The 27272-nt window shown below is 40.1% G+C and overlaps 1 protein-coding gene across 3 annotated transcripts in view; it reads right to left on the reverse strand.

Moving 5' to 3' along the window:
- LOC144931681 (nuclear receptor coactivator 2-like) overlaps positions 1-27272 on the reverse strand; it is a 96898-nt gene that overhangs the window by 26588 nt on the left and 43038 nt on the right. For all 3 annotated transcript variants that reach the window (XM_078855826.1, XM_078855827.1, XM_078855825.1), the window contains exons 4-10: positions 21600-21778; positions 10101-10201; positions 9500-9677; positions 4370-4558; positions 2871-2975; positions 1710-1850; positions 830-977 (exon numbers count right to left, since the gene is read on the reverse strand). In XM_078855826.1, coding sequence (XP_078711952.1) covers positions 830-977; positions 1710-1850; positions 2871-2975; positions 4370-4558; positions 9500-9677; positions 10101-10201; positions 21600-21778 — 1041 coding nt within the window. The remainder of the gene's footprint in view (positions 1-829; positions 978-1709; positions 1851-2870; positions 2976-4369; positions 4559-9499; positions 9678-10100; positions 10202-21599; positions 21779-27272) is intronic.

A 27272-nucleotide genomic window follows, 5' to 3' on the forward strand; every position in this document is an offset into this window, starting at 1 on the left:
AGCATTAACTCAGATCAACATTGGTGTGAACAGGTCCAATTTAACTTGTGGCTCCAATTTATTTGACGATTCTATACAGACCTTCATATGCAAACTACTGCCTTCTGAGATATATATATGATTTTAAATACTATTGTTCAAACAAGGAACACAGCTTTTATCACCATTATGGAATATAGCAAAAAAAAACATTTCATTTTTTACATTCTAATAAATTCTGCGCTAATATTATTAGTTGATTACATACTTCTTAATTTATGACATACATTTGTTCATAAGAGCAGAAGTAAGACATTTAGCACCACCATGCTTTGTCACATTGTTTGCATGCTAGAAAAAAACTTAAAGGGCGAATAAGACAAAACAGCAGTTCACATGCCAGCCCTAATCATGGCTAAATTCAAGCGAAAGCACTCTTCAAGTGGTCACAGACACATTACATCAGTGGTTTCATAACCTCTGGGTCACAAAATCCTTTCAGGCGGTCGGGAGGTGTGGGGAGGCATAATGTTGTATGGATACCGTACAGGAGAAGTTTTGAATGTCTGCGGGCAATGTCACCACCATGTTGCAGTGACAAAACCCACAAATACGCAGCGTGAAACAAATGCCTCTCACATTAATGCTACGTTGGCTAGAGGAGTGGACATGTCATTGCTCAGTGCATTGTGGCCTTAGGAACCCGAGTTGTGTTTTTTGGGTTGTGGGGACCCAGTTAATCTCGATTGAGGGTGCCTCCGAAGCAAAAAGTTTGAGAACCACAAAATACGTTCCAGCATGTCATGTGTGTAATGCGTTACAGCATGTCATGTGTGTGAGGGGGCTTTACCGAATGACGGTATGCATAGACACGACAAAGTGTGGCTGGTTGGTGGCTGGATTGCGCAGAATCTGACTCTTCGTCTGGGCAGAGATGATTGTACCATCTGCCAACATCAACTTGTAGAAGGGGCTGTGAGCAAAGCCAGACTTCAGTACTGTTGGATAAAAAATACAACATGCTTCCTTGTTAGCATTATTATTAAAACCACGTTGTTTAATTGTCGGCTGTCTTAAGGATTTGAATTGATGTTGGAAAGAAGAGTTAAAACATATACATAAATGTTTTGTTTGCTATAAAATGTACGAGCTTACAGAAAATATGTAACTTAGTTAGAACAAATGTTAACAATGTTATCCAAATATAAAAACTACTCAGCAATTTACATTTGTATTAGCCAATTTTCCACAATGCACTAATGGAAAGGAGCATCTTAATCTGCATTATGACTTTCATATGACATAGGGCCTGAAGCCAATGGGCAGTCATATATAATGGAAACTTTCAGAACAAATGTGTTTTTATTTAGTCCACTCATTTTATTACTTCTAGATTTGAAGCTTTCGTGACTGCAAGGATTCATATTCTTAGGTTTTTTCGGTAAAGTCACATAGGTGAAACATCAAAATTAATAAAAATAAAATATAAAATAAAAATCACGACGTTTCGGAGGCAACACAAGTCTCCGTCATCAGGTGGGACCGTCGCAGCTAATCTAATCTGGCTGTGACGGTCCCACCTGATGACGGAGACTTGTGTTGCCTCCGAAACGTCGTGATTTTTATTTTTATTCATTTTATTACTGTGCTCTATCCAGCATCATTTGGCATCGCACGGGGTTGGGAATTGCATAGAGAATGACCTCTAAAGTCACGAGCGACAGACCTACCTTCCTGGTTGTGACGTCTGGCAAGTGACATTTCATTGTCACGGGTCTGACAAAAGGTGTGCAGACATCGTCGTACCACCTCCTCCCAGCCAGGCTTCATGTACGCTTGCGCGGCATTTTTGTCAATGAACACAATGTTCCCTGTGCACATGTGGCAGACACGGGTCAACACGTGACATGAACCACTTGTAACTTCCTTAAGGGCCTGCTTCATCATGTGGCTCAACAGATGTTTTAGAATAACCTTATTGCTATCATGAGCAGTGTGTGTTGTCTTTTTGCTTTCAACAACAGCCCAAGAAAAAAAGACCGAAGAGTATTATTAATACAACTGAATAACAAAACCATATAGAACAAGAAATTGTTTTGGACAATGGTGTTTCTTCAGAGAAAGAAAAGACAGAGAGAAGACCAAAAAACATGACTTTATATGGTTGTAGATCACATTTTTACAGTGTCGTGGTAGAAATTCGAATTTAAGAGCAAAATTTTTGAGGTGGGTTACGGACAGTTTTTAACGATCACATATTTAATGATGGCAAGGCCCGAAAGCTTAAGACACATATATTTTTTAGTTATTGGTTAAAGATTTCTGGTTAGACTCCGTGCGCTGTAAGAAGACTGTATTGGAAGGAATGTACCGATGGGCTGTTGTAAGAAAACCCTCAGCTTTTCCACCTTACTCTTAGCATTATGCGTATAGCACAAATGTGTTAGACAACTAACTGAAGCTATTATACAAGTGAGAACTCTATATGTATTATTAATAAATCTTCAAATTATAAATGGGGATACATTTTTTTTTCTAAGTTCAATGCATCACAGCATTGCGCTGTATATTCAAAACCAGCAGGTATCAAAACATGCTTCAAAAACTGCCAGTCAAGTGTTTATTACATTTTATGAATGGCACAAACAAGAAATAGTGAAATAATACCAGGCTATAAAAATGAAAAGACCAAAAAAATAACAAGGCATCAAGATTTACACTACGTTGTTGTATCATACATTTAAAATACAAACTTAAGCAAGCACTCACAAAACAATGCCCCTCATTTCAATACTCAATTTCTAACTAAAACTCTAAAGCATTAAAACGTTCTACGCATGGGAAAACAGTAATGAATGATCTGGATGTGCGATATTACTTTTCAAACTCACCTCTGAGGTCTTGCCTGGTGGTAAATGTTTCATGTGTGGGTTTGGATTGAGTTCTGTCCTTGGTCAGAATAGGCCGTGCCACACAAATCAAACATGACTGCAGATCTGCCAAGAGAGATCCAAGACAAGTAAGTTCATCACAACATTTATCCGTCAACAGCTGCTACTCAATTACACCGTCTGCCATATATAATCGCCATACAATTATTATGCGGGCCATATTTTCCCCCCAGGTATCATTTACTGCATTTGTATTGAATTAGTATCGTCATTCATGGAGAATAAATCACAGCAATCTATTTGGTTTTGCTGGATTACCAAAACCTGGGCAATTTTCTTGCCTTAAGAACATTAGATTATATAGATAATGAGGGCAATGAAAGTCAACAAGTCATTAAAAGAACAGGATAGCGTTTCCATGATTGACCATGAGGCAAAACAATTAAACTGAAACTTTGTTGAGCAATGTCCAAGTAGGCATAATGTAGAATTTGGCTTTGTATTCGCATTAATGACAGGGAAATGATATTCCTCTTGAAGGCATGGGGTTGGTTTTAGATTTAAATTAAGGTCAGTATAATATTATCACTTTGGTATGTTTGAGTTTGTGTTTAGTCTCAAGGTGATAGCAACCATTGTAACTTCAAAAGCCAATTCATGTTTACCCTTTCCTTGCAGAGCGAATATATACCTCGAATTCTTCCCATGTCTCTTATCGTAGAAGGCTCATTGCTGGAATTGTTTGAGTTTAAATAAGGCTTACATCCAAGGTTAAAATTAGATCTCAGATTGTAAATCCAAATACCGTTCCCAAAATCATGGAACTATCACCTCCATCCTCCAGAAAAAAACCTAAGAAACTACAGAAGATGTTGCCACACACATTGGGAGGTCGCTCCTTCTCCACTTCTGCCAAACAGGGTCGAGAACATCCCATCTTATAATTATCCGCATGGCAGACTTCCCTTCCCATGTTCAAGTCTGGACCCAAGTCCTTCCTCTCTGGTCCATCTGCCACAACCTCACCGTGCAGGACAGTATTCCTCCGTTCAAATCCCCCCCCCCCCATTATCGATTAACCCCACTCATCCAAATGTGTCTCATCTCTTGTGCAGCAACTTGAGATCCGATTACCTCCGATGAGCACGGTTGGCTACGTACGGTGCGAGATAAATTCAACATGCATTTGTACATAAAATGCGTAACAAATCCAGATTCTGTTATGAGAGCGTGTGAATGTTGTGTGCAAGGCTCTCGTTTACTATCCAAGCGAAGCTCCTGAATACAAGATGTTGTCCCAGCTTTTACATTCAGCATTGGCATCTGTCATCCCAAATTGATTCAGCTTTGTATACCACTATTGTATTCATTATCACACCCCTTGGCACTATCACTGTCACGTTTACTGCGTATAGGATGCAGGTGGAAATATCCGTAGGGATTTCCATTTCTTAAATAATCAAATTGCACTCAGGATTAACAACCGGATAAGCTCTTACCCTCTCCCTCCTCCAGAATGGACTTGGGCTGGTAGACGGCAAAGCACTGCATCGTCTCGTACTTCTGCCGCGCTTCCTGGCAGTTGGATGCTTCGTCGTCAGAGTCGTCAGGGGGACGCACGAGCATGCGGCAGTTGAAGGTGTGCGAGTTTCTGCGAGTGACGTCATTGGGCCACGGCACGCCATTCACTGTCATGAGCAATGACAAGCAAAAAACAACGTGGACAACATCAAGCTGATTAATAGACACGCAGCATGCTATCCGCCATACATGCAACACATTGTGCACATGAGAATTGATTATTTACAATTAATATTATACGCGAATGGACTCTTAAGCCAAATGAATAAGACAAAACATGCAAGACCCAACAGTACAAATAAGACAAAAATGATTGTAGGATAAAATCGTGCCCTCTCATCAAGACAGTCAATCAAATCGTCAGAAGCATGAATTGTTACATGCCAATGATAAAACATACATAAAAGCCCCAATGGTAGTCAAATTAGCCTGTACAAATGCAGCTTGTGACAAAACCATGAGTTTTTTTTGGTACAATCCTGGAGAAAAAAGTACTGCAGAAAAATTCCAGCATGCTTACTGGAATGTTATTAATTAGAAAATTCTTCCCATATTACAAGAACATTCAAACAAAATGTAAGGAACATTATTTTACCCATGGATTTCTAATGTCCCTGTCCATTAACTAGTAGCAAGTATTCAAATAAAGCGGGTTCAGCTGTGATGCACATGTGATAAAAGAGAAAGAAAATTAAAATCAGCAACAGCCCAACCTGGCCTTCAATGGTAACATCATGCCCGGCATTGAATTTACATGCTTTTTAAAAAGCAGTCTCGCTTTATGTTTTCATTTGCTGAACATTTGATGGAAATGAAAAACATTTCAGTGGCCTTTCAAAATTTAGCAAGTCAGGTAAAATAGTTTTGGCATGAGAGCAATCATTTTCAATCTCTTAAAAAACGATCAACTACAGTGGAACCTCGGTATACATCGTTAATTCGTTCCAGAAGGTAGGACTTATACCGAAAATGACGTATACCAAACGAATTTTTCCCATAACAAATAAAGGGAAAGGAAATAATCTGTTCCAGAGAAAAAGAAATGATATTTTACATGGCATATTATACATTAATGGGGTTGTATAAAATAATGTATACACTAATTACTAAAATGCATACAGAAGCCACGTGACCGCGCTGCTGCCATCTGCGCTGGTCACGTGGCGTGCCTCAACCCCTCACGTCGCGCGCCTCGACCCGGGGCTCCACCCTCCATGGGGGCAGCCCCCCCACGCCCCCCGCCCCTCTCCCCCACGTCCCCCGCCCCTCTCTCCCACGTACCCCGCCCCTCTCCCCCACGTCCCCCGCCCCTCTCCCCCACGTCCCCCGCCCCTCTCCCCCACGCCGCGAGTCCTGTACGCTGTGACTCATCCCGACCCATGTAAGTTCTAGCAAGCGCGTCGTATCCCAAGCAAGACGTCGTATCCCAAGTCATTTTTTTCTCGAAAAAACACGACATATACCAAATTCGACGTATTCCAAAGCGGTTGTATACCGAGGTTCCACTGTATCAGATAACTTGACGATGCAGTCAGAAGGGCAGTGATCTCTTAAACTATGCATTTTACTGTATCCTGGGCATGGTGTGAAAGAGCACATCAGAAAGACTACCCAAGAAGCATGCAGCAGAACACACAATCTCGTAGTGATCAAAGTCGGTATTCTGGTAGCTCAGGCCACCAACTCTTCAAACAGCGTTAATGAGGAGAAATCAAGTGTTTCTCACTTCGGATAGACAGAACAAACAATGTATGTGCGTTTAAGAGTATTTGGCTGCTATAAATTTCCAAGTGATGATACGCCACTTCGTTGAGCTATCATTTGTGGCCAGGCCACTTCTGAAAAAGAGTAATAGAGCTCAGTGGACCTTACTCGGTAAAATACTAACATTTTCGTTTGTAGTTTAGTTTGATAAAATGAATTGATTACATGTAAAAGCCACCTATGCACCAAACTTCATATAAAGTTGCCTATTCACGTGCATGATCCTCGCTTTGTGAACAAAAACAAGCGTGGGCGCGCATCTGCAGTTTGCGGCCACATTTCCATTGCAGGGGTGAGTATATCCACACGACATCAATTGCTGACCTCCCACAAAGTGGTAGCTATTTTATTGAACCAGATGAGTGAAGAAGGGTGAGTAATCTGCAAGCGGAACATTATAACCTATGCGCAATCCAGCTGGATGCCATTGAATATCACCCACAAAAATCACAATGTTACAAAACACATTTTACTGTGAATTGCGCTTGGTATATATGGTAAGCTACACCATTTAGTTATGAAGATTGAGGACAAATTAAATGATTGAATTCAAGATAACAGTATTAAATTGTTCACCGCTATAACAACTCTCTGTTGATGATGAAATATTAGTTTCATGGAGTACTAAAAAAAATATCTTGTTTCATAAAAGTACAATTTTAAAAATTTGAAATGCATAAATGTTGTACTCCATGCCTGAATGGAAAAGTTGACCGATGACCATTGTTTTAGCAAAGTGATACAGTTAAAAGTGATTAAGAGGAATGTAACTATGATTACGGTGACATGGTTGATGGTACTAAAAGCACGTGCATCTGTGCTGGAATTTACTTCATTATATTGACAGCACCTTTTATAATGTTCATTTTGTTCATTCAACGTACATGTGTAGTGGCATTACTGGGTGTGATTCACGAATGCCACTGCTCCCTGGATGGAGTGCCTGGACCAAGTTGGGCCGTGGCACTCAGGTTGAACCCGGGGGGGGGGGAGGGCTCGTCACCGGAGGTACGGACCCCAGGACCCCCTAGAGGGGGCTGGGGGGATGACGTGTCCACAGCCCAGGTTCTTCTCGAAGGTTCGAGAACAAGGGCATGGCTCGGGTGGGGAAAGTCGGGACTGACTATATAAGCCGGACCCCTGAACGGGTCCGGCTGCTGTGGTACACTTGAAGACCCGAAGCCGCCACCTGAAGACCTGGAGCCGTCACCCTGAAGAGGAGCCTGAAGACACAGACCCGGACCCTGGCTGGGGTCGGGTCGGAGTTAGCCTCCCCAGTGTGTTAGGGCACATTAGGCCGGAGGATATACCTCCTTAGAGTATCGGGTGGAAGGGGCTGTTACCCCTTCGTGTTAAGGTTTATTATTGTTATAATAAACGTGTTGCCTCCAGTGAAGTCTCGCTCTCCCTTCCTACCCACTTACACATGCAAAGCAAAACATTGTTGGGGAGCTTGCAATAGATATGACCATTCTATGTACAAAAGAACCAATTACCAATGGCATCTATTAGGCCAGAACTTCTGCAGCGCAATTACTCTAATTGATTTTAATGTTGAGAATACTGAGCTGACTCGGAAGGAGTTGAGCCGATTTGTGCCAGAGCTTAGCACATCGTCAACAAACCTCATCTAAATGAGGGATTGACTCTAGCAGAACTCATAAAAGTGTGTGTGCGCTAGTGAAAATTAAAAATGTTCACAATTTCTGGTCTCCTACTCTCAACATCACTTTCACATCCACCCATTAAAGTCCATATGGTAATATTTAATGGGATTGTTTAAAGGAAAGGATATAATGCATTTGCATGCCAGTTTATCACATGGGAGGCCTGCCAAAAATACAAACATGCTGATTATAATACGGTGCAATTAGCTGCAGTGTTCTTTTTAGGAAATCAAATTGGCTACCAAATTTATTGCCCAAACTTGGCAAGCCAGAGAGGGTAATACAGGTGCTTGCTGGTGCCAAAGCTGCGATGCTGTCTTCAGGGCTATGAAATGCACGAGTAAACAGGAACTAATAAAGCATACGGCACATGGCCCGTGTGAAGGTGGATATTTATCATGTCACTGAAGACCTGTCCACAGCAAATTAAATATCGCTGTGGTAAACATTCCTCCAATGAATGAGGAAAAACGCAAATTTTAAACAATAATAGTGTCATGTAAGCAAAAACATCTAATTGAAAACAAAAATAGAATACAATGGAAACAAGTGTGCATGGGTAGGGGGATGTGAGTGAACTGGTAGTAAAAAACAAACACAAAGCAAAGCAATTAAAACGTATGAATACAAAACAAATGAAACTTTACAAAATGATCAAAAGAACAATAATACTCGTGTATTTCCTTTGAACTGTATAGATAACACAATTATGAGCTATAATAAAACCGTTATGGGCATTTTTTTTACGTGTGGCATTGTAGTTGCCATTGCAACCCAGACATATCTACATCACACTAACTACACGGATTGCGGAAGTGCATGAGGCACAATAGCAAAACCAAGGAAAAGTCTCACATTACACAAGCTAGCAATATACACACAAACCTGCATGCCCAGGACATGACGATTGCCCTCACGGAATGAGCCCTCAAAAGAACTTGGGAACTGGCCTAGTTTTCAACTTGCAACAAACCTGGATGAACTTAATGCTTCCAACACTACTATTCTCGTCTTACAAGCAAGTTTGTCCCCGATACTCAGGGCTAAATAAAATACAAAGAAACACAATGTTTCATGGAGAAACCTCAGCATGTCCAGCAAACTTAGTCATGCCTGGTTGATTTTACAATGTAGAGCCTGACATGCTGTACACCAACGGGGATTATCAAAAGCCCGCAGGAATGAGATGCACCAATCAATGATGATCAGAAGCCCTGAGCAGCCAGCAGCAAATTCGTAAAAAAGTAACTTCCCACCTTTATGAATTCCTACAATAATTAAGCAGGATTTAAATAATGGCAACCATGTTTTTTTAAAGATACCTTTGCCAATAAGCATGGCTCTTTGGTGTGGAGAAATTAATGGCAGGTACCCTCACACATCTTTAGAATACATTCTCAAATAAACATTCTTCTTCGTATTTCATAATGTGTTCAAATGCACTGCTACGATCTAAGTAGTTAGTGTAATGTGACATTGTCTATATTCGTAAAGTATAAACACATCCCCATTAAGATGTGACTAACACCGAACCATATTCCTGAATCCTGATCAATTCAAAGGCAGTTACAAGCGTCAGGCACTGATTTATCTTTCTCCAATGTAAATGACACCCACCTAAAGATTTGGGCAAAAGATTCCTGATGAACTCCGAGTGGTCTCCCAGGTGCAGGATGTTGTAGACCCTGGTGTTCATGAGCTCCTCCTGATTGTAGTGCAAGTATTGACTTACATTCTCCGAAACAAACACAATGTTGCCTTCCCGGTTGACCACGAAGAAGAATCCATCCAGGGCCTACGGGGGGAGGCAGTGGTATAGCATATGAGTCAAAACAAGATTTGTTTAACCCATTAATCAAAATGATTTTAAAGCATTTGATATGGGGGCTTCACCCTCGGATATAAAGTGATGGGGCAATTTTCCAGAAATAAAATTAGCAATATCAAATAACATGGTGTACCAAAGTCCAGTTTAATGAATAAGTCAATGTTAATAAATTTGAGCCGCGTAACGTGGAAACATTTGTCTTGGACACAGTTTAATAAAAATTAAGCGCCTGTGTGGCAAAATCGGAAAAATAATGAAAACACAATCAAGAGGGCACCGTTTCCAAAGTAAAATAAATATTTCTGCTCATTGCATAAAAAATTCTGCTTTTGTGGCGATTAAAGTGCACTACTTGACAGGTTATGGGAACATGTAATCACAAGAGCTCACCTCGAGTAGGAGAGGTCCCAGCTTGTGTTTGTCAATCACTCCTTTCCCAGTGGACGACACATCGGACTGCTGCACCTCCTCACTGCTAGGGATGACTTTTTCTGTAAACGCCATGGCCAGAAAAAAAAGCATTCACGGTTGAGTACATTCGATTGGGTCATTCCATGTCAATTCAATCAAATCAAGGGAGATACAAACCTTCAAAATTAAGATCTTGCTAATATTTTGTGGAGTGAAAGATAAAGATCACAAACGGAACAGATAGGAAAGTAGTATTACGGTGATTTGGAGGTCTCAATATTGACAATATGAGATGATATTTACACATCTTCATTATGGTGTATCACAGGGCGATTTACATATTTTTGCAATGAGTGCTGCTGGGTTGACTAAAATGATAAGACCTGTGGGTCATGTACAAATCATGTATAAATGAAAAATAGATGAATGAGAAAAAGAACGACATTGTCTGGAGATGTATACGAGAGGCAGGTGAGAAATGTATTCAGAAGAAAGATCTATTTAAAATAATATTCTTTGGGTCTTTCGGTAAAGTCACGTAGAGAGACGTTTTGATCGCAACACAAGAACTTAGAATTGTACTTAGAAGATATGAGAGATACAGTAAATGTATTAAGAAGATAAAAGGGATAGCACATATATGTATTCGGGAGAGAAATGTAAGCGATAAGAGAGATGTGTATTCACACGAGGGATAAAAGCGTGAGACAGGAAGGAGTTGCATTCAGCAGTGACAAAAGCCTTGGCTAGATATTTTCAACAATAGGCTTGGATGACACCAGGGCCCACATTAAATGATGTGGGCCATGGTTTGGATGGCCCCAGTCTAGTATAGGCAAATATTGTATTTTAGAGAAGGCACACGCAATGCAAAACATGAATTAATTCCATCTATCCTGGCAAATACACATCCAAAAGCCAATTTACATACATGTGGATATCAAGACACTTTTGACATGCTGCCGGTAAAAAAAATACACCGGTAGTGGTCAGTTGCTCTGGGCAACAACAGTCTGCTGGAAGCAACATGGCAAGTCAGAGCTCTATTATTGTCTATATCAATGGAATTAAAGATCCACTTAGACGCTGACCAGCATGATGTTAAGCTGACATCATGCCAAAGAGATGACTATCGTAGCACATCATTGAACACACCTTTAACTAAGTTACCTCTTTTAAAAATGCACCAAGTTTAAGGTGCTGGAGGATATACAAATACTTAGAAGGACCAATAACCGATATATTCAAACAACATACACATTCAGTAGATGCATGGGTGTCTGCATATGAGCGCATGTGAGTCATTAGGCTCCTTCGGCGAATGTTTTGCCATTCTGTATTCCCCCAATCTAAAATCCCACATTCGCTTGGCAGAAAATGACCAAAGTGAAAAATGTTAAAAGTAACTGAAACATTGGACAGGGTGAAAACCAAGCAGCCAGTTATGAAAAATAACATCCTCCATGTACTCGTTGACCTCAAACAATGACTCATTTCAAGAGTGATATCAAGAGCTCAGCTGCTTCATCAAAACACTGCATTTTATTTTATTGAATAGTTGAATTAAAACTGATTCATTTAATAGTGCCAATCATAACACAGGAAAAAGTCTGTCTTTTTTACTTTCTTTTGCAATAACCACATCTATTCCGTGAATATGAATACAAATGTCATACCTACATGCATTGAGCATTTATTAAACAATGCTCTAATTAATACTCTTGTGATGAGATGGTGGTAATTGTATGGTATTTGAACATCTAGACCAATCCACTCGTATATTACACCAAGGCTATTCGACTGAGAGTGCCATCCTCTGTGTGGTTAATGAAGAGCCCTCATGGTTCACAGCTCTGTCTCCATCGCGGCACTCCTAGACCACTGACCACTCAGACCTCCTTGAAGAGCTTCACAACGAATAAAACATCTCTGGCACTTTTCTCCTGGTTTTGCTAATAATTCTCTATTTATTTTTACATTGAGGGGTAGTGACCATGGCCCAGGCCGAGCGCGACTGTCGCTTGTTTAAGAGGTTCATGGTTCGAATCCAGCAGCCGCCCGTGTTATTACTGCGGATGCATTAGCCGTAAAAATTCGCCACCACCCCCCCCCCCCCCCCCAGCTTCACAAGTAACTGTTAATGATCCCGTGAAGTTAAACACAAGAGTAAGCCATTAGGTACTTGTATCATGGTACAAATAAAAACAATTCTACCCATAATTTATTCAAATGGAATTATAATTAGCATTTCATAAATTTATCATGTACAGTAAAACGTCTTCATTCGAAGATTTTTATTTGGCCAAATTTTATGATTCGCGATTTCATATTTGCATACTAGTTTCGGTTTTGCACCCTTTTCCTTTGACTGTTCGTGAGTTGGCAACATGGCATGATGGCGGAGGGGTACTTTTATAGCTGTAGAAGACTGTGGGCTCCCGTGTGTGCGAACCCAAGCCATTTTACCAGTGATACCGTGATCCACATCTGACGGCGAGTGCCCCCCTTGCCTTTTGTGCTATTTCTGTCTTGTTTGTAGTGGGTTTTGTTTCGATCACGGGGTTTTAAACGTCGAGTGAGTGCAAGACGCGAGAGCAAGAGTAAAGGCAGAACAAAGTGATGAGTTTAGCTAGAAACGGAGAGTTGTTGGTGATTGTGCATCTACTATTGGCTGCAATTAAATGAGGAGTCATCACTTCGACTTCCTCTCCAACACAATCGCCATCATCATTACACCCCCCATCTGCAAAGGTAAATAAAACTTGCAAATTTACAGTAAAATGTATTGTTTTATTTAGTTTGTATTCTTGTACACTGGATGTTATTTACGTGTACAGTAGAGGATTCATGTTATGAAACATTTTCATTTTCTCCTGGATGCTCAGTCAGAAACAATAATTTAACCCCATCCCCTCCCCCCATATAAACATAGGATCTACATCTGCGAATTCTACTTTCGGATGTCGAGGCATTACTGTACGTAGTTGAAAAGTACCTTATTACTTCAGATAAAGGTGTAAGGTCAAAAATGCAATAGTTTATTAATGCGAGATCCACGAAGGACAAGGAATGATTTATAGAAAAAGCAATATGTTAGTTCAGCCAAAGAAGCAAACAACAGTGGGAAATTGGTTGTAAGAGTGAATGTGATTTCTCATTCCGAGACCCTACTGAGACCAGGGGAATGTTAACATTATATATGTTATAAGATTTCGAATTGTTAGCCATTGCAGAATGCATGCTTCCCTCTATTCTCTTAAGCCCAGGAGTACAGCAGCCATACAATGATTGCTTTGCTATGCTGCAATAATGTTCAAGGGCTTTCCAAGCCCCTGAATTATTCATGTAGTTTGCTATGCAGATTCCCACTAGGATTGAAGCAGAGGCATTTCTAGGGCTATTATTAAACATGCAATGCGCCCATCATTTTTCATTTTACGCAGACACAGTGGCCTATAGATGAGCCAGCTGGTATCATCACAATTAGAGAGGTCCACCGGGACTATATCCAGTCCAATAACGGGGCCCTTATTCAGGTCAAGTCTGAAATGTGTTTTCTTCTTCTTCCAGAAATGGATTACAGTGATTCCACAAACATATAAAGTCTGAATAATAACCTGCCTAATATTTAAACACTACCTTGTCAACCATCATAGTTTCAACAATGCAATAAAATCATGGACAATATTTTATATTATTTTTGAAGTAAATACCCTGAAATGCCACTTTTTAGAGATGTGAAACCAAGAAAAATGTTTTAATGTGATCTCTAACTTAATTTAAATGAAAATCAATTCACAATATCAAATGTTAATTTACACCTCAGAAGGATTTAGCTACTACTAGAAACAAATCCAACATGAAATCACCATCTCTTCTGAGAATCATGGGCAGAATCCACAGTATTATTTATTTTATTCTGCAGGCCATAAGACAAATGTCAGGAAACCATGGAATAATTTTCAAAGGTATGGTTTGGGAATTGGGTGTTAAAATAATTAGCTATTCACTTGCAACAACAAATAAGGGCAAAAAAATTAGGCTTGGAATATCCGATTCATGAATTGCTGAAGCACTAGCAAGGTGCTCTACCACGTTCGGTGAGTGAGGCAAACACCTTTCCTCTTAATCACCAGTGGCCCTGCCGTGCCAAACATCTGCAACACAACTTTGCCAGCAAATAAATGACTACCAGGTGCTGTGCCAGTCAGGTTATCACAGGCAAGAGCAAATCACGATGTGCAATAAACACCTGCGCGCGTCTTGTATCGCAGCACGCAAGGTGAGCTGGTTGTGCCTCCCTCCGTTGGCATCTCTACTTTGCAGAAATGCTTCCGTTGAAAATGGCATTCCATATGGCCACCTGTGGTCACATTTTCTTTAAAATTTACATCTCGCTTTTATGAAAGAATGCATTTTTAAAATGTGAATATAACCTGTAGGTTTATACATCTGCATTGAAATATATGTTATATCTTTATTACCTATTCACACTGCATTGTTGTTGTGTTTGAGTTAGGCAACTCATCGGGGTATCAGCTTGATATACACACCAGTACACATTTACTCATAACGTTACATGAAAAACATTGTGAAAAATGCTGCCAAAGTAAAACAAAACTTACTGGGGCAGATTTGCTTCACAAACCACAACCCGAAAATAGAAATGAGCAAGCAAACAAGAAATCCATTCTAGATTTGAAGTTTCGTGACTGCAAGGGTCCATACTCTTTGGTTTCTTCGGTAAAGTCACGTAGGTAAAAAAAAAAATTAAATCACGACGTTTCGAAGGCAACACAAGTCTTCAGGTGGAACCGCAAAACGTGACTTTACCGAAAAAACCAAAGAGTAAGAAATCCATTGCAAATGCAAATATTAAAAGACAACCTGCTACAAAGGGAACTTCCTGTCCCCGCAATAATCTTGCCTTTGGCTAAACATGTGTTTGTACAAAGGTATGGGGCTAAGTTGTAGGAAATACATCCTGCTAAAGCTGGAAAACTATTTCACATTTCACTACTGTGCAATAATGTATGGCCATCGGTATGTCAGTACTGATCAGCATATAGCAGTTATAAATAAAACTAAAAAATGGTTTCTTATAGTTGATCACATTGTAATGAAAATAATTAACTTAAACAGAAAAAAATGTGTATCAACTGGAGCGACTATATCCATATTTAAAAAGTACCTGGTGTGCTCTGGTTTAATCAGCCGAATTAATGAAAATAACCATGCCATCATAGAAACAACTGAAATAAAACGGATAGGTGTCACTAAATGGCAGCAAACTAGATTGCTAAAAACAAAGGTACACCCGTTACAAGCAAGACCAATGTTATTTATTATTACAATGAAAAGGAACCATTACATTATAGCCAAAACTTATGAAACCCAAATGATAAATGTTGTAAATGTAACATGTACATGTGTATGCATGCCACATTTGACTTGCTTTGCAGTGAGAAGACATTAAACATTTTATGATAATGGTCTACTTGGCAGATACGAGAAAAGTTAAAGCATTGACATATACTGGAAATGAATCTCTTAACCTGTGAAGCACTTCATTATTCAGAACACCTGAATATTGTGCCAAGCGAGCTGGAGGTGGCCTCATTAAAGCAGCCAGAGCACAGGTGCATGGAGAGATGTTGGCCCAAAGTACTACTTTGGGTAATGTACACAGCTGATAATGTAAACAACCCCTTTTAGATACATTATTACAACTACCAATTACATTCAATTACACGTATCATAAAATGTTGCAGCTTCGCTGCCCACAATTCCAAGAGCATTTTTTTGACTATGTCAACGGATTTTGTTTTACACTGTGTAGTTACATTGGCCTACCATATAAAAACGTTACATTTATAAAGGACCACTCTTTCATGCAATTTCAGAGCATTTTTACATTGGCTTCAGAATACAGCTGCACCACGATGATTGATTCTACATGTTGAAATGTGTGATTTAGTGTTGTTAGCCATATGCATACATTTTAATGGTGCATTTGAACAAATTACAATATTCATCAAATTTTAACAGCGTAATGCATTTAGGCATGATTCCTGGAACAGTAAATTGCAAGGCATAGGAGGTTAGCTTGTTCAGAAACTGAAGCTGAGAGTTCCAAAGAGTAAAACTGTATTTTGTGAAATGGGACACCAGCAAAAGTTCTAAATGTAAGAGAAAGGGGAAAAAATATATCTGTTTTTGAGAATAGTCCGACATATATCATACAAATGTGCAATTCCCACCACTGACTCAAAACTGTAAATAGGAAATGTTTGGGTGGAAAACCATTTTTTTTATTATACTGAAACATGTTTTTGTTCCCTGCCCAGTGAGAGTACTTAAAATGTATATTAGTCTGATTACACAATACAACATGCCCAATATGAAAAAAGAACTGCTTGACACCAAGTGTGCTGTTAAGAGGTGGGGTGGCTCGGAAGATCCCAAGTGGGGGAAACGCTGTCCAGAAAATATAAGCCACGCAGACAAGAAGCTTCGAGGGCCAGCAGGGAAAACAGCAGCACAAGCCATCGCAAGCATTGCATACGGGATGTGCCTTCTTTTGGATAAGGCCCTTCTGACAGGTGCGATGCAGAGATGTCAAGAGAACAACCCCATGCCAACCCTGTATTGTTACAACCCCTCAAAGACACTAGATCCCCAGGTCATACAGGGCCATGCTGGACTGTGCCAGAAAAACTGCTGCACCCACTAATACCGAGGTATAACTGCCAACACATGCTGATAGATTTCAGACCAAACATAAGTCCGAGTCATGTATGCTTTTAAATTTCGATTTAAAGCTTTCGTGACTGCAGGAATTCATCTCCTTGGTTTTTTCGGTAAAGTCACGTAGAAGGGAAGTAATAAAATAATAAAAATAAAACATAAAACAATTCTCACGACGTTTCGGCCACAACGCAAGCAGCCGTCTTCAGGTAAAAAAACAAGAACATGTATGCTTTCTCAACAGAGTGACTCCATTCAGGACATTAGTCTACCATAAACTATCTTTCTCAATGGTACTGGTCATTACATATTATGTTTTTAATCGTATGTTCTCTCCTAACAATCTTGGCCTCGTCGTGTGAATTTGCAAAATGACACATAGAAGTCATCTAGGCATGGTGGATAAAGGGACTCGTTTATAATTGTAGGACCCCTGATGTAATGAATTACAAAAGCAGAGATGACACCACAGACAAGTGGTTGCTTTAGTCATAGCTCTACCAACCACCACCACCACCACCACATCATAGCATGAGTTCTCAAGGAAACGATGGCAAGGTGAGCAGCATCGACAGCATTGGCCAAGTTCACTTCTTGAGCTTGTGTTAAATTTCTATTCATTCCACACGACAGATAAACACGTGGTCCTTTGTCAGCTCACAAACGCACGTCAATTGTATTTATTGCAATGGCCAGTGGCAGCATCTTACACTTCCCTGTAGTTTGCAAGAGCATTGCCGACCACCTTAACTAGTCTGAGGGTTGTTTGGTCAATTTCCATACTCATTAACTTCAGTTAAAACTTTCCCGCAAACCCTCTGAATTCTGGCTTACTCGAGTCCAGCTTTGAGACGTTTTACTACAATGATGTTAAATTACCAGAGGGACAGGGGTCTGACCCTCCTGAAGAGTACGATAACGTGCTGTCCGTTCGTTCCTAGCATAGTAATATGTGCAGTGGCTTCTGCACTGTGAAATAGAGCACCCTAATAACATACGGTATACATATTACATGTAAATAAAAAAACACAATTCTAAGCTTAGTGTGCTGATAAACATATGAATACTTAACAAAAGAGTAAACCATTTAAAATGAGGTTAAGAGGAAAGGTGAAACTTGAACAGAGAGCACATAGGCAAGGCCTTCCGCACCAAGCATGTCTACAAAAGGCTCTCTAAATGATCGATTGTGGCAGGGCTTTGCTTTCCTCCCGTCGATAGCAGTGACAGCTACTTAATGATGCTTTCCCAAAGTGCAACATGCTGAGGACTTCGACTCTCGCTTTGCTGTACCAAGCCGCTATTTTGCAGAATATTTCCCCAGTGATCACCTCTTCACATTTCCAAAAGAATGTACAGAAATGCAATCAATTGATAGAGGTTCATTATTATTTTTACATTATAGTATTCACATGAAGTGACTGTAATTTATTATTGTTATTTTAGAATATAACTTAAAATTAACTTTGTTTTGTAACATCCAATTTATATAAAGCAGCTTAAGTATGATTCTGATTACAAGTGATGAGGAACATTCTGTTTGTTGACTCAAAACAAAAATGCTAATTCTAATTGCAAGCTGCCATTTGTCATGTGATTTTGAATTAACTTTCAGGCTTTGCCAACAATGTACAAATTAAACCGAAAAAATCACTGCTTATTTACATATCCATTTCAAAATATTTACTTCTTCAGCTCATTTAACCCTGGCCCCATTAACATCGAGCGAGCCAACTGGATCGACATTAAATAAACTTTTAGCTACATTCCCCAGTGGGTATCCATCGATCTCGGCTGCCAATCATTCCCAAAGGTCAGCCAATCACCACAGCAGACCGGAAATGGGTAAACCAATGGATAGTCTTGTGGGCACAATATTGAGTGTTTATTGTCAGATGACTAAATGCCTGTGAGAAATAACTCCAATGGGCTCTCGGCACTATGTACTGCACTTAGGCAGTGGCCACGTGTGAATGGATGAAGATAGGTTAATGGGTTATGATTCGTAAGATTAATCAATGGCACAGTTGAATCACACTAGTAAAGTGTAGGCATATATCTACTTTAAAAAAAAAGGACAAAGGAATGAGGTAGGTTCAGACCAAGGCCGTAGCCATGGAGTCAACATTGGGGGGGACAAAATCTTCCAGGGGGTCTGCGGGTCCTCCCCCAGAAAAACAAATCTTAATTAGAAATGAATTTCCTGCCATTTCCTGCCTAAACTATAAAAAAATTCACTAACACATACGATGGACTTTTTATTAATCTTTTACAATAATGTCTCATAGTGTATTGTATTACATTGCTGTTTTTCTTTTTTGCCTTTTCTTGTTTCATTGTATGTAATGGCAGAGATTAGGGATTAATCAAGTACAACCATAATCACAATCATATAAACAGAAATATATTTTAAAGCAATATATTGGGGGGGACATTTTGAGCATATTTGAATATTGAGGAGATGTGTGTCCCCCAATATATATTATATTTACGGCCTTGGTTCAGACACACATTTTTAAATCATGATATTTTACGCTTGTTTTCAAACAGTGCGACGCAAATGGATAATGTAGGTCTGCTAATGCATTTATACACAGTGCCCACTTATAAAATTTGCTTTAATTACATCCACACTTGAACATTTGTCAAAAACATGCAATGAGGTTGCAGCTCAAGCTGACCAGAAGAGTTCTGGTGAACGTGGAATAGCACTCCTTGCCAATTAAAAATCTAGACATTGGGAAAGGGATGAGAGGTAAGCAGAAATAATCTAGTTCTACATTCGCAGAAAAGATAGCTGCGATCCTCTAAAGTTTATGATACTGTTGAAACAAACCAAAGTTTAGGAAAAATCCTTGGCTAGGCCAGGTTATGCTATAGGGAATATAATTTTAATAAAATGTCATCTATTACAATGTTTACAAAAGATTACCTGGTGACAAGAAGTGCACATTTTTGGTTATTCATGTTGAGGGATTGGGAACAGAAATGAAAACAAGAAATTGTACACCTTTTTAATTTATTGAACTTGCCTGCCATGTTTTGGAAATCAAATAGACTGTGCAGTTTATATTACAAGAAACATCATACAGGTCATGGTCACCTTCTACCACCGTGATCCTATATCTACATTTGTGATGTAAGAAGCTCCACTTCCAAAAGTGTGTGACTGAGAGGCCCACTGGGATTTTCATTTGTGACACTTGTTAAAGACTCTGCTTTGAAATTTTCCAACGATGCAGCGAAAACACAATTATGGCCATGGAGCCTGTATTTCAACAAATGTTGGGAATAAAAATCCAATGGCACTGTATAAAGAATATCTTGAGTGTCCCTGAAAATACATGTGTGCACTGTGTTCGAGTTTAATGTCAGGAATAACATTATCTGTTGCCACTGGCAAGAGATACATTTGATAGACTTTTCTTCATTGGTCACTGTACTTTATTGTCATGTAAAATTTCATTTAAGGAAGTAAAGCTCGACGCGGACTATAAGATTATTTAAATAATCGATTACTCTACCTGTTATCAGTTTGATTACGAAAATAGTTGGAGAATTACAAGTCTTACCTGTGTCCATGTGTGCTACTGGATGGGAGATAAAGGGAAGGACCTAATGACTCCATCAGCATCATCAGCCATGCCATGCTGGTTGTGGGTTGTCATGACAGCCGATATTTTGAAGGGGGTCACAGCTTAATCGACAACAATAAAGTAGCCGATGAGAAATTTTAGTGGACTTGATATGCTAATCATTCCAGCTCTGACTGAAACATTCCATGATACAAATCGTTTTGCACAACACACAAACACTTTGCTACCAATTAAGATACAATATATTTGATAATTTCATTCATATGCATGTTTTTAAATAAAAGGCATCAAAAGAAGATGCTTGATAATTCATGTAGATATGCTGTACACCAGGGAGAACATCTGCATAATATATCCACATGACAACCACATTAACTGAATGTGACTGATGAATTCATGAAACATACTTTTAATATTCAGCGTTACAACACCGGACTTGACTATAATTATGCTGTCAGAATTCAGCACTAAGCAATCTATTCCAACACTGAGTAACGTTGTAGCTTTACAATAGCTTAATAATATTGTCTTCAAAATCAGGCACAATCTGACAAATTCTAAAAACACAAATACAAGCTGATAGTGTTAATAAAAATGCACACTCGAATATGCATGCATCTTTATTGACACACTTAGGCACATGTACATGTTGTGTGTACGTATGTTGAACTTCTTTCACACCGTACATAGCCAACCGTGCTAATCAGGTGCGTTGTGATCCAGCACTGGATAACAATCGACAATTACCTATCTCCTAATATCCTGCTCTGTTCAGTGTACAGCACACGTTTTCGGACTTTACCATGGTGTTTTTTCGATACGATGTCCGCCGTTTCACTCCACATGCCGGGAGCTAATGAAACGTTTTTGCTCCTCGTGCTGGAAGCGCATTCATCGGACATCGTGCTGAACAACAATCGTTTAAACCCGAAAAAAACATCCGAGCGCTCTTAACTGCAAAACCACACAGAGCTATCCATTAGCATACACGTGTATACCATGTGTCCGATTGTGCCTGCTCTGAGGGCAATTAGCGAGTGTACACGAGTGGTCGACAGCAGCACACCTTCCCGTCGTGGTCACCACAACTGTTCTAGCGTGCACTACTTTTGAGCAGCTTATGAGTCGCACGTACCCAACTCCTGCCGCTTGATCTGGCGAATCTGGTTGACGGTCTCCTTGAGGATAGCGCACTTGTCGGGCTTCACATTGAGGTTGTCGATGTCGCTGATGTTGGCCGAGATGAGCTCTGCAAGCTCTTCGATGTATTTGTTTTCCTGCTCGCGACGTAGCTTTTCCGCCGTGCATTTCGCACTGCGAATACAGAGATAGAGAAAGAGAAAAAAACAAAGCAGGTACGGTCAATGCCCCGGTAGCAAGATATTGTCTCCCTCGACTGGTATACAGGTCGTGGATTCGATCCCAACCCTGACGCCTGATGTATATTTGGAGTTTGCATGTTCTCCCTGTTGCCGTGTGGAATTTATTTGTATTTTACATGTTTTTGTATTTTTTTTATCTACGCGAGTTTACCGAAAGAACCAAAGAATATACATAATTTCGATTTAAAGCTTTCGTGACTGCAGGGATTCATATTCTTGGTTCTTTCGGTAAAGTCACGTAGAAGGGAAATAATAAAATAATAAAAATATCAACAATTTATTTTATTTTATTATTTCCCTTCTACGTGATTTTTACCGAAAGAACCAAGACTATAATATACATAATGTTATCTGATTTATGGTTGCATGCACACAAACATGCTCACTCATTGATGTGTGTATATACTTAAATCAACGTGAGAATCAGCAATAGAATAATTGTGATTCCTGCAGGATTCATGTATGTATGTTGAACTTCTTTCGCACTGTACACAACCAACCACTATTTTGTCCTTCCACCACACCTCCGATTAGCACGGCTGGCTAGGTAAGGTGCGAAAGAAGTTCAACATGCATACATACATAACACTAGTTGCAATCGCAAATACAGATCTGACACAAATACATTCCTGTCCTTGGCAAGGCTTGCAGGAGACAATGCACCAAAAGCCCCTTTACAAGTCTGTAAAATTCTTCTGGCAGTGGACAGCTGAGTAAAGGCCTCTTGACAAGGCAAAGTGATGGAAATGGTTACAATGTACCAAACAAAAATTAAACCATGCAATTTATTTTCAACATTGAGGTATTCAACCAAATAGAACAGCCATACATTCAACCCTACACAATTTGAAAGGGAAAAAAATAGTCCGTCAGGTTTCATTAGGAAGCAGAAAAACATGGCGACATTTATATTCCTAACATGATTATATAGATATTCTTTGGGTCTTTCGGTAAAGTCACGTAGATAGGTTCAAAGAAAATAATAAAAATAACAAAAATCTACGACGTTTCGATTTCAACGCAAGCGGTCGTCATCAGGCTGAAAAGAGAGAGGAAAGCTGCCGAGGCAGGCTGTTTTAAAGGTTTGAAATGGGTGGAGCCCAAGCGTCATAAACGAAGTTGGCAGGGCTATTGATGTGAATGTGAGATAAATTAGCATGTTAATGGGAGATCGGAGGGCAACCTCCACGACGAGTGTGCAGAGGTGGCTCTGTTAATGTGAAAGAAATTAGCATGTAATGTAAGATCGCAGAGCCACAGCCACGTCGGTGCACAAGGTGGCTGAGGAATTTAACCTGTTAATGTAAAATCAGAGAGCCGCAAATAACAACTAACATCGGAAGGTGGTAGGATGGAAACATCACAGCCAGTTATCACGTAAACTGGTTAATAACATCCTTCCACTGATTGCTCAGTTTTTACCCATCTTCTCGGTTGAAATTGTGTCTGTGTCTATATATCTGGACTAGCAGAAGTACCCGGCGTTGCCCGGGTGAAAAATATATTTCTTAATAACCTTACATATATACGCAGATGAAATAAATAAATAAAGTTGAATAACACTAAATTGATCATTAAACCACTTTAAAGGTGACGGATAAAAAAAACTGACATGCCTATTCCCATCGCAGGGCACGGGACGTGCCTCCTGGCAAATCCCTCGCAAGCGAGCGTACACAGACGGACAGATATTTGAGTACGACGTTTTGCTGGTAATTGCATCCAGCATCAGCGAAACGTAATTGTTGTGGTTTCACGCTTCAACACACCGGTGGGCTAAAGCAGTCAACTATTAGTCTTTTATCAACGTGACACTTTTTTACTGATTGGCCGTGTCAGATGGTGGAGGGTTACAACACATTAATAAATAAGGCGATCTAAACCGAATAACGTTGTTTATGAATAATGGTCGCGAAAGCCTACGTGTTACAAATTGACTAACTTTACTTAATAACCAGGCTACAGTCTACATTATAGACTGTCAGTACACCCACCCAGCTTAATAACCAGGCTACAGTCTACATTATAGACTGGCAGTACGCTCACCCAGCTTAATGACTATTTGTACAGTCAACATTTAAAGAATCGATTTTTGGCGCGTCGGGTTTAAAAGTAATTACACAGTTGTTTTTTCATCAGAAATGGTAATTGTTGTGGTTTTACGCTTGAACACACCGGTGGGCTAAAGCAGTGAACTATTAGTCTTTTATCAACGGGACACTTTTTTACTGATTGGCCGTGTCGGGTGGTGGAGGGTTACAACACATTAATAAATAAGGCGATCTAAACCCAATAACGTTGTTTATGAATAATGGTCGCGAAAGCCTACGTGTTACAAATTGACTAACTTTACTTAATAACCAGGCTACAGTCTACATTATAGACTGCCAGTACACCCACCCAGCTTAATAAGCAGGCTACAGTCTACATTATAGACTAGCAGTACGCTCAACCAGCTTAATAACCAGGCTACAGTCTACATTATAGACTGGCAGTACACTCACCCAATTTAATAAGCAGGCTACAGTCTACATTATAGACTGGCAGTACGCTCACCCAGCTTAATGACTATTTGTACAGTCAACATTTAAAGAATCGATTTTTGGCGCGTCGGGTTTAAAAGTAATTACACAGTTGTTTTTTCATCAGAAATGGTAATTGTTGTGGTTTTACGCTTGAACACACCGGTGGGCTAAAGCAGTGAACTATTAGTCTTTTATCAACGGGACACTTTTTTACTGATTGGCCGTGTGGGGTGGTGGAGGGTTACAACACATTAATAAATAAGGCGATCTAAACCCAATAACGTTGTTTATGAATAATGGTCGCGAAAGCCTACGTGTTACAAATTGACTAACTTTACTTAATAACCAGGCTACAGTCTACATTATAGACTGGCAGTACACCCACCCAGCTTAATAACCAGGCTACAGTCTACATTATAGACTGGCAGTACGCTCACCCAGCTTAATAACCAGGCTACAGTCTACATTATGACTGGCAGTACACTCACCCAATTGAATAAGCAGGCTACAGTCTACATTATGGACTGGCAGTACGCTCACCCAACTTAATGACTATTTGTACAGTCAACATTTAAAGAATCGATTCTTGGGGCGTCGGGTTTAAAAGTAATTAGACAGTTGTTTTTTCATTGGTATGTAATGTTTGAAAGTTTTCATAAGATTTTAACTGTATTTTCCCCCCGGGCAACGCTGGGTATATCGAGTTTATACCACAAAGTCGTCGCTTGACACGGGTGGGGTGTCAAGGCCTAGTACCGTGCAGAGCCTCCGGCCTCGCCTAGATTGCCCACCCGGCTGAGGCTGGGTACCGGGGCCGTTACCCCCCCCCCCCCCCGCGCTACAATAATACTGTGTAATCGCTATAATTTTATTATCTACCGACCCTATAATAGTAATTGCACACATTGTGGTGGGGGGGGAGTGAAGAGGACGTGAAACTTTGATGAATTTACCTAGAGTCGCGTGGTGGGTGTCGAGGCCTAGTACCGTGCAGAGCCTCCGGCCTCGCCTAAATTGCCCACCCGGCTGAGGCTGGGTACGGGTGCCGTTCCCACCCCCCCCCCCCGCGCTACAATAATACTGTGTAATCGCTATAATTTTATTATCTACCGACCCTATAATAGTAATTGCACCCATTGGGGTGGGAGGGGAGTGAAGAGGACGTGAAACTTTGATGAATTTACCTCAGAGTCGCGTGTTAATGCGTGCGCATATTTTTAACGGGAATTAAAAATGGCGTCCACCCCGCAGCGAATGCGTCGCTACCCGTTGCCAGGGGCAACCGCCGTCCAATGAAACTGCGTATGGTCCGGCGACACACAGACACACACACAGACAGACAGATTTGCGATTTTATATATATAGATGGCTTCATGAACGAATCTTTGTTGATAGCCAGTGGGTTTGAAAAGTACCTTCGTCTTAGAGAAATCAATTCCGTGTGAACCCACCGCATTAAAACAATGATAAACTAAGGCCGAGGTGTTGGTCCTACCGTGTACATTCATGGTTCAGCTGATGAAATGTATGGCCAGTCTGACAATCCAATGTATAGAGACCAGGCTAAATGCTGATGCATACAAAAACAAATATATGTGTATCAGAAAGCCTGGCTATCACTGCACCCACCAAGCTTCTGCCTTAGCCATACGACTTACAAAATTCAGATTTTTCTACATTTGAACACAACGCATCAGACTATATCACAGCTCTTGGGCTGTGGCACATGAAGACAATCATCTCTGTAAATTAAAAACAGCGGTTGATCACTACGGCCACTGTCACACTTACCCGCGACCGATGGGGCTCGCTTTAAATTGACCAAAGCGTGAGGATCCAATATGGTAGCCATGGTAACGATGGGAAGGCAATTGTAAATTTCACTTAGTACCTGTGCTGCAGTCACGACCGATGCAAATGCCGACGTAAATGCAAGCTGAAAAGTTCAGTTGCCCAGCAGTCTTTTCGTGGTCTGGCACTGCAAGTCGGAAGGTCAATCATGCGGCTCTTTGTTTTTTGTCACCATCTCCAGAAGATTGTGGCAAATAGGCAAGGCAGTAAAGGGCACAAGGTGCAATAATTCACAACTTTCAATTTGTGTATATACACGAGAGGCAACTATGTGCACCTATAAGAACCCGTCAAGACGAACACAGTTGTTAATCATCATAGTTTATGGATGCACAGTATCGTTTTATTTTTCGACTTAAAGCTTTCGTGACTGCAGGGATTCATCTTCTTGGTTCTTTCGGTAAGTCACGTAGAAGGGAAATAATAAAAGAATACAAATTTTACATAATAAAATATTAAATTTCGATTTAAAGCTTTCGTGACTGCAGGGATTCATCTTCTTGGTTCTTTCGGTAAAGTCACGTAGAAGGGAAATAATAAAATAATAAAAATAAAACATAATAAATTAATTCTCACGACGTTTCGGCCACAATGCAAGCAGCCGTCCTCAGGTGAAGACCAGGTCTGCCGTCCTCAGGTGAAGACCAGGTCTGTCGGGGAGACAGCGTCTGACGTTGTCTCCCCGACAGACCTGCGTTGTGGCCGAAACGTCGTGAGAATTAATTTATTATGTTTTATCTTTATTATTTTATTATTTCCCTTCTACGTGACTTTACCGAAAGAATCAAGAAGATGAATCTTTTTATTCTTAAATGACATTGAAATATGGGCTGTTTGGCACGTTGGGACTTACATTGCCAATTTGCTAGTCTAGATACATTTTGCCCTACAGGATTCATGAATGAATTTGGAAATTACAGCTACGCTGCATTAAAATATGAGCTGGGTTTAATCGAGGAAGTGTTACAAATTTAAAGTAGCAACAGAAATGAAAATACTTTTGTCAACCTATGTGGAGTGTTATTCTTCAGCAGAACATTTCAGAATCAA

Source organism: Lampetra fluviatilis, chromosome 4, assembly GCF_964198595.1.
Source record: "Lampetra fluviatilis chromosome 4, kcLamFluv1.1, whole genome shotgun sequence".
Classification (NCBI taxonomy): domain Eukaryota; kingdom Metazoa; phylum Chordata; class Hyperoartia; order Petromyzontiformes; family Petromyzontidae; genus Lampetra; species Lampetra fluviatilis.